The 8,470-nt window shown below is 39.7% G+C and overlaps 1 protein-coding gene across 1 annotated transcript; it reads right to left on the reverse strand.

Moving 5' to 3' along the window:
- Window positions 1-1,726: 1,726 nt before the first annotated feature.
- LOC110526385 (beta,beta-carotene 15,15'-dioxygenase) lies at window positions 1,727-6,135 on the reverse strand. The gene is made up of 11 exons (XM_021607327.2): window positions 5,939-6,135; window positions 4,515-4,643; window positions 4,298-4,427; window positions 4,022-4,169; window positions 3,780-3,927; window positions 3,445-3,665; window positions 3,067-3,336; window positions 2,611-2,713; window positions 2,340-2,434; window positions 2,127-2,238; window positions 1,727-2,037 (listed from the first exon to the last, which is right to left on the reverse strand). Exons 1-11 carry the CDS (start codon window positions 6,003-6,005, stop codon window positions 1,877-1,879), a joined length of 1,584 nt encoding a protein of 527 aa, XP_021463002.2. The 5' UTR covers window positions 6,006-6,135; the 3' UTR covers window positions 1,727-1,876.
- Window positions 6,136-8,470: the final 2,335 nt, after the last annotated feature.

An 8,470-nucleotide genomic window follows, 5' to 3' on the forward strand; every position in this document is an offset into this window, starting at 1 on the left:
AGATTTATGACACTTTAACCTACATGTTTCTATGCTAATGCATAAATGCTATGCAACTAGACAAAGTCTACCTGGAAATACAATAGAACGGAATAAAATATACTACTGTATTATAAATATGTATCAGGGGCAATATAAAATGCATTATCAGAAGCAAATAAGCACAATACACCTCCACATATGGAGGTAGCCACATATTCTACAGTATAGTGGACCATTTAAATACAACCACAAACCATGATCGTAGTATCAACTGAGATAATCAACCAGTGTCATAAGTATGTCTTTCATGAAATAGTGTCATGATGCATACATACAAGATCATGTTGGGTTTTGATGGGGTATGAGTTAAACTAGGCTCATGAGGAATTTGTAAGTCATATTCTTCAAGATCAAATGGGAACATATTATTTTAAAAGACCAAAAATGGACGTACCAATTGCAGATTGACCCTTTAAATTAACTCACCATGGTGCCCATTTATGTAACGCATCGATGTACTTGGCTATAAACTCTGTTCCAGATAGTAGGCCTAATCTTTGGTCTCTCTTTGTTACGTCTCTTGAACATTCTAGGAATTACAGTTATGGTTGCATATTTATGTCAGTCAACACTTTTATTATGCAGTTGGTTAAGACAGGCCTGTGAAATTGATTTCCGTGAACTCTGACACTGCCTGTAAGACTGAAAAGCCTCTCTTCCATTCATTCTGCTGTCTGAAAGGTAAGGACAAGACTAAGGTAAGGCTTCTCCTTACTGTAAGTGCCATGTTGTGACAAGTTTTTGGGGAGAAAATAGTGTAAGGATAGTAGTCACAAGACTTTACTGTAATTACTCCACAGTTACAATAAATAGTCTGTGTTGGGTGATTTCATTTTTGCTGTGTGAAGCTGTCCAAATGGCTTCTCATGCACAGTAAATGTAAATAGCAAAATGTGATAACTTTGCAGTGATCTGAAAAGTCAAATTATTTTTAAAGATAACCGTCTAAATAAAAGCATCTCTGTATTGTGTCTATGCTGTGAGGTAAGGTCGGGGGTAAGTAATCATAATAGCAGTTATTTGCACTGAGTTACCCAATATATTATACTTGTATATCATGATTAGTCTTATCCCATCCTAGAGATTGCACCAGGTTACCTAATATGTTATATTTTGTAAGCCATTGGTACCATGCTAGCCTACGCCAATTTCTTGTTCACTGCATGCCTGGCGCTGAGGGATATCTAGTGCATCTCTTATTAGTGCAGGTGAAGTCCCAGAGTCAAACCACATTTCCCATGGGGGAAGGGGAGCTACACTATCATACTAACTGATCTTAACATATTTCTAGTTTTTCAGTAATATTCTTTGTACATATTTGTATTTTGTGGGCATAGATTGGTTCCTCTACAAACATCAAGAGTTGTGGATAAAGCAACAAAAAAATGAATTTGTTCTTACTGCTATTAGCCTTTAGAAACACATTGAATAACAGATTCATACATGGAAAAACATTTACTTTTCGTGTCATGTTTAGAACTTATACAGTAGGTTAGGAGAATTAGGTTAGGAGAATTAGGTTAAGAGAGGGGTTAGTGTTAGCTAAAATAACCACCTTAGATGTCAATTTGACAATCTGTAACCCATCTAGACATGATCTTGAAGCTCTGCCTCCTACCGCAGATGCGGAAGGCAGTCATCAGCGGATGTGGTGGATTGAGACGCAGCCCACGCAAAACAGATCTCAACTTTAAACAGAATGATTTTAATGGGAATTTTTGTTTATTATGCTCATTGAATTTCCATGGGGGCACAGACATTGACTTTCCATGGTTGGGAACAATACTTTGCCCTCTACAATGTTATGGTACAATCCTGCCCTCTGCTGGCTATTTCAGTTGGTGCTCTGTGTGGGAATGAAGTGTCCATGCAGATCCATGTGAACGCTGGCGTCAATTGAGGCACGAGCAATTACCTCAAAGGTTTTGGCATTAAGGACAAGCATGAAGGGGGATATCTTTGGATTGAGTGAGACGACTGAGGACAAAATGACTCCTGAAAACAGAAAAATAAATGTACTGTTTTATAGTGACAGAGCTGATAAAATGCTTTTGTCGTGCAGAAGTAGGACTACTGCCTCTCACCGTCATCCTCCTCCACAGCTCCTGGTGAAGCAACAAACACAGGCTCAGAGGGGTAGCAGTCCTCCTCTGTCCACTCAATGTACTTTCTGGTCACGATGTCCACCTTCCCAATCTGTGTAAGTATTAATGGCACAAACAGCAGCATGTTGTCAGTGAGAAATAAAGAGGACCCACTTCTCCCATGTTAAGGAGAATACATTGGTAAGAGACTACCTTATTTGGGTGTGGAGTCCACTCCACTCTTGAGCCATAGAAATAACGGTACTTCTTGCCATTGAATTTGTAGTTCATCCCTGGCAACTCCAAACCTGTTTGTGTACAAATGGAGATAAATGTATTTACGAAATGTTCCATTAAAAAAACGAAACACTATTTGACTAACAACTGCTTGACTCCACTTTTACTAACGTAGCATTTGACCTCTTCATGCAGTGGTATATAATTCATACTGATCACTGATGTTCAGTTGATATCAAAGTCTCACCTTCAAATATTGTTTCAGGCAGGCAATACAGTGAGCCATCTCTCTGCATCACTGCTTTGGCTGTTGTGTCTTTGAGCCTCACCACATTTCCATTTGGAGCATCCTATAACATACACGCATCCAATCTTTAGTTGTATAAACATGTAATGGTAACATTTAATTTGAACAGGCTTCATATGAAGCTTATTTTGCCTTGAAAACATGTGAATTCATAGCTAGTTCATGAAAATGTCTAATTAAGCAAAATATCACAGGCCCTGATCAGTTCTAGATGTGATATATTCACAATCACAACCTCTCATGCTTTAATGCCTATTATGCTCTATGGCTCCCTCTTTAAGGTGCCAAGGAATGTTTGAACTGTTCATAAGGAGCTGCTTCATGTAAAGTGTAACAGAATTTAATACCAGCATATTCATGCATTTACAGGGAAGTTGGAGTCTTATCAATATATACCTTGTCAACAGTGAGAGGCAAGACAAATCTCTGGCAGATTGGTGGGGAGAAGTTGACCTTGTTGGTCTCAATGAATTCATGCGTTTCCTTTCTCAGGTTCACTAAGTAGAACATTTCATACAGATTGCTGTCTTTGTAGGTGATCATGTCAAACACTACATGGCCGTCGTCCTCGTAGGCGTTGATATGGTGGAAAACCACCAGGGCATCGGTGTAGAACTTGGTGGACACAGCCTTCCCAGTCTTCTTGTCGACCAGGTGGATCAGAGTCTAAAGAATGGCCAAGGGGATCACCAGAGAGAATGTAAGAAGTTTGATTGTTGGTTGAAGATAAAAATGAACTTTCCATGAGGTTGTGATCAGACAAGTGTAGCTTACAATGTCCTCTTTGTCGTATTTGAGGCAGCTGGCCCAGTTGACGCTTCTAAATATAGCTGTGGCCAGTCTGACGATGTCCAGTTTGAATGGCTGCTCGACAAAGATTATGTAATTCTCTGTCATGCCGAAGCTGTGGAAGTAGCTGGGGAAGAGGGTAGAACGAAACGGTATATTGCAGACCTGCTTCACCTTCCGCAGGGCAGGCTTCTTATGCTCCTTATCTGGAGAGGGAAAGAACACTGTCCTGTGAACACTTAAATGTGTAATCATTCATGGAGGTTTTTACCCTAACATGTATGTGGCCAGGAACCCCCCAAATTAAAATGTTCCGATACCTGATGCATTTACTGGAACCTTGAAGATGACATAGTTGGGCATGCCAAACCTCATGAGGGCAGTTCCCATGTTATAGGTGTTTCCCTCATCGTCGTAGTGAGGGTGTGCAGTCGCCAAGTTCAGAGCAATGTGATTCCTGTAGTTCATCTGAGGTTGAGTTTACAGGACAGGCAAAGGGAGAATATAAAGCAAGTGATAAAACAATGGACAACAGTGATAATTTCAACAGATTTTAATTTACCTTTCCAATTACATCCAGGGTAATTGGGTCAATTTGATTCATGTAGTTGACTTCTGATGAGGCATAGTAGTCCTCCCCATATCTAATGATGTTTATCAGGTTGTTATCTGTGAAGTCAGGGATGGCAGCGAGAAGGTAGGAGAAGGCTCTGAAAAAAGGACAAGATGCATCATGTATTATGTGTTTTTGGTTATGTTTGTCGATATTTTGTGTGGACATTCATGTAAGGGAAATGTAAAATCAAAAACTATGAATCATGTTTAAAAATCGATTTACTTTGAAAATATGTTTTTGCAGGGATCGGGATAGATCATTGTCCCAAATTCTGAAACAACAATCTTGTTTGCCTGAGTGTTTTTCTTGAAGGTGTCACTCCTCAGGAATTTACTCCTGTAGTACACCTCACCTGTAAAACACAAAGATTCGCAGTGCTAGTCAGCCAGTTGGAAATTTACCATTTGTGGAAATGTATCATGTTTTGTTCCGGTCTCACCATCTTTGAAGGTGAAACTATGAATTAAGGCCATGCCATCAAACCAGTGGTTGTATTCAGTGTCTCCCACTTTAAAGAGACCAGGCCCATTGCGCAGCAATGTCCCTTGTAGCCACTCGGGGACACATCCTGCAAGCACAGAAGATAAATATAATACATGTTATCATTTTTACCATATTCTAATGTGATAAACCAAACAATGTAGAAATGGAGCTGATCCCTGATAAAGTTTGACCTTCAGCCTATTTATTTTTTGGAATGGCAAATTTGATCATTGTTGAAAGTTGACGTTAGAGGTTCATTATACCTCATATACTGTATATATGTGTGTGTGTCCGTGGAGGCTCCTCAGAGGAGGAAGGGGAGGACCAGCCGCCTCAGTGATTGAGAAAAATGTAAATTGTATTTTTTTTTTATAAAACTATAAATATAATCACGTCACCAAATAATTGATTAAAACATACTATTTTGCAATGAAGGTTTACAGCAAAAATAGGCCTTCAACTTGTAAGCATTTCAATTTAGGCTATTATTGTGGGTACTGATGTCTTCTGGAATTATTTTTTTAAACTCTAGTTGTGTTTTATAACTTATTATAGGGCTACACTTAAGAGATCCTAGCTCACAGGCCTCTAAATATAGACTTTACATCTTTTTTTTTTTTTTACAAAATAGTTGAAGCAGCACGTGCAGTGGCTGATAAGGAAAACAGATCTGGCAATAAGAATAGGCTATAAATGGTCAAGACTATTTGGGACCCCTTGGCTATACCACAGCAGCCCCACACAGATACTAAAAAGAAAGATCTGTAACCAAGTAAAAGGAGACAAAGTAAGAATTGAAAGTGTAAATGTTCATTCATATTCTTAACTTTGGGTTTTTACATTTACAGCTCTAATTTAACGTTTAATGCTTCATGCATGGCTTTTTCCATATGATTTTCTTAAGATCCTAACAATACATATGTTCAACTTTTTGGCAGCTTTCTCGCTCCATATTTTCCCAATCAATTCTGCAGCAAACGAGTGGGAGAAGCTGTCTGTGTAACAGAAATCAAAGCAACTGCGAACACACAGGCAGAAAAGCACAAAGAGAGGGAGGTGCGACGAGAGAGCGGTCGAAAACGCTACTTCGGGGACTGCAGCAAGACAAATTGGTGCTGTCACGTCGTCGCGGCAACGGCAAACCGTCATCTAGCGACTTCTAGCGGAGCCAATAGCAGATGTCACTGAACAATAGTTGGAAACACTGCACGTGAGATTAATCAGAATGTGCCAAAGTAAAAAGTCAAATTGTTCAGAAGAAAGTAATATTTTTATTATGCAAGTCATTAGAAAATAGGAAAATAACTTACTGAAATAGCAATAACACTGATCTACCTTGAAAGATCGGTTTTTAGTACATAAAGGGATACGCCTACGTACCTGTTACTTCTGCTTTGACAGGTTCGGGTGATTCAGTCCCGTTCTTGCCGATGAGGAGTTGAGACATAGCCTTAATAACTGATGCTATCGGCTGTTATGTGGTACAGTGGTCCCTTATCAACTAGAATAGCTTATATCAGACTAGACTATGACGGGTCCGTCTATATCTTTGACGACAATAGTCTAGGGGTAAAATTCCAAATGTGTTACATAACTGTATCACGTAGGCTACTAGGCGCCATCTACTGGCTTGTTTATGTAAAGCAATCAATGATCACTCACTAAAACTATCGCCATCTACTGGCAGGTGTATGTATAACCAAACTAACATGACGAAGAAACAGAAGTCAGACTTATTAATGCATTTATTACAACTTTGAATTGACACTAGATTTCTCCTTTACTTCTACTTATCCGTTAACAAAATTGACTTATTGAACTTGGGGCGGCACGTAGCCTAGTGGTTAGAGCGATGGGCCAGTAACTGAAAGGTTGCGATATCGAATTCCTAAACTGACAAGGTAAAAATCTGTCGTGCTGCCTCTGATCAGGGCAGTTAACCCACTGTTCTTAGACCGTCCTTGTAAAATAATTACTTCAACCGACTTGCCTAGTTAAAAGGTGATATATTAGAAATTGAATGTGCTTTTGTGCAGTCGCCAAGATAATGGGCGGCTGCCCTATTGAGTTTATAAGTGTAATGGGCTGCCCCACAGAAAGTGTTATTACTGAAAACTAAAAGTCCTCGGTGTATCCATCTCATCCCTCACCTGGTAAACAGCTGAGGGATGGGGCTGGAGAATGGTTAAGCACCCATATTCTTAGACATGGATGCAAGGACTGCTCATCCATGAGATAACATTTTTAGTTTTAACCATGTTGTTTCGGAGCATAGTGTTCATTTACAGGTACATTGTTTACAAACAATGGAGTAAAACAAGTTTATATTTCGGGTTCTGATGGTGTTAGACAGTTTGATATGCTCATCAGGCATTACAAATTACATTCTTCAAGAATCAATGGCTATATACAGTGTCATTATTTTACAAGTAAAAACATGTACAGTGCATCTGGAAAGTATTCAGAACCCTTGACTTTTCCCACAATTTGTTACAGCCTTACTCTAAAATGTATTAAATCCCCTCCAATCAAACTACACACAATACCCCATAATGACAAAGCAAAAACAGGTTTAGAAATCTTTGCTAATTTATCATAAAAATAAAAAAAATCCACATTTACAGTACCTGAGCTAATGTCTCTCCAGAGATGTTACATCAGGTTCAACTCAGGGCTCTCGCTGGGCCACTGAAAAACATCCCCACAGCATGATGCTCCCACCACTATGCTTCACCGTAGGGATGGTGCCAGGTTTCTTCCAGACGTGATGCTTGGCATTCAGACCAAAGAGTTCCAGCTTGGTTTCATCAGACCAGAGATGCTTGTTTCTCATGGTCTGAGAATCTTTAGGTGCCTTTTGGCAAACTCCAAGCGGGTTGTCATGTGCCTCTTACTGAAGAGTGGCTTCCGTCTGGCCACTCTCCCAGATCTGTGCCTCGACACAATCCTGTCTCGGCGCTCCACGGATAATTCCTTCGATCTCATTGCTTGGTTTTTGCTCTGAGATGCACTGTCAACTGTGGGACCTTATATAGACAGGTATGTACCTTTCCAAATCATGACCAATCAAGTGAATTTACCACAGGTGGACTCCAATCAAGTTGTAGAAACAGCTCAAGGATGATCAATGGAAACAGGATGCACCTGAGCTCAATTTCAAGCCTCATAGCAAAGGTCTCTTTTTTTATACATTTGCAAAAAAAAAATCTATTTTCGCTTTGTCATTATGAGGTATTGTGTATAGTAGATTGATGAGGAACGTTTTTTATTTAATCCATTTTTGAATAAGGCTGTAACAAAATGTGGAAAAAGTGAAGGGGTCTGAGTACTTTCCGAATGCACTGTATGTGCCAACCCCAGATTGCCCCTTTAAGACCTTTTTACCTTTCATGATAAATTGGTCCCCTCTCAAACTTCCTCTCCGCCTCCCCAACAGAGATTTTGTCTCTGGCTGTCATAGCCTGGATAGTGGCCTGGGACAGTATTAAAAAACAATAATTAACCATTTTAACTTAATGAATGGATAAAGGGAAGTTAAAGGAGTAGACAGGCATACAGACGTTAAAATTCATGAAAGTGTCAGTAGATGGTTAGACTTCATTGGAACCTCACCTCTGGCAACAAAACATCCAAGATGAAAATAGGCAAACGCGAGCGGTATGGCCCATATACTATCAACCAGTCTGGCAGGCTGCTACATACACTGAAGTCTGAGGCACTACTGATCAGTCTGCCAGGCTCCTATCTACAGTGACCAGCCTGGGAAGCCCAAGCATTATCTATTCTAGGTAGATAGCATATAAACTAGTAAGCATATGTTCACCAAGAAGATTCACGTCGTGGGTTTTGTAGCTGAACTGTATTTGCATGTTACACAGCTAAGAGCCATACAAGCTAACTATAGATTGATAT

This window comes from Oncorhynchus mykiss, chromosome 6, assembly GCF_013265735.2.
Source record: "Oncorhynchus mykiss isolate Arlee chromosome 6, USDA_OmykA_1.1, whole genome shotgun sequence".
Lineage (NCBI taxonomy): Eukaryota > Metazoa > Chordata > Actinopteri > Salmoniformes > Salmonidae > Oncorhynchus > Oncorhynchus mykiss.

Coding starts and splice junctions, on each gene's coding strand:
- LOC110526385 (XM_021607327.2), bottom strand. CDS start 6,005: ATGTCTCAACTCCTCATCGGCAAGAACGGGACTGAATCACCCGAACCT. Junction 3,337..3,444: donor AATACGACAAAGAGGACATT/GTAAGCTACACT, acceptor GCCATTCTTTAG/ACTCTGATCCACCTGGTCGA. Junction 2,038..2,126: donor AGCTGTGGAGGAGGATGACG/GTGAGAGGCAGT, acceptor TTCTGTTTTCAG/GAGTCATTTTGTCCTCAGTC.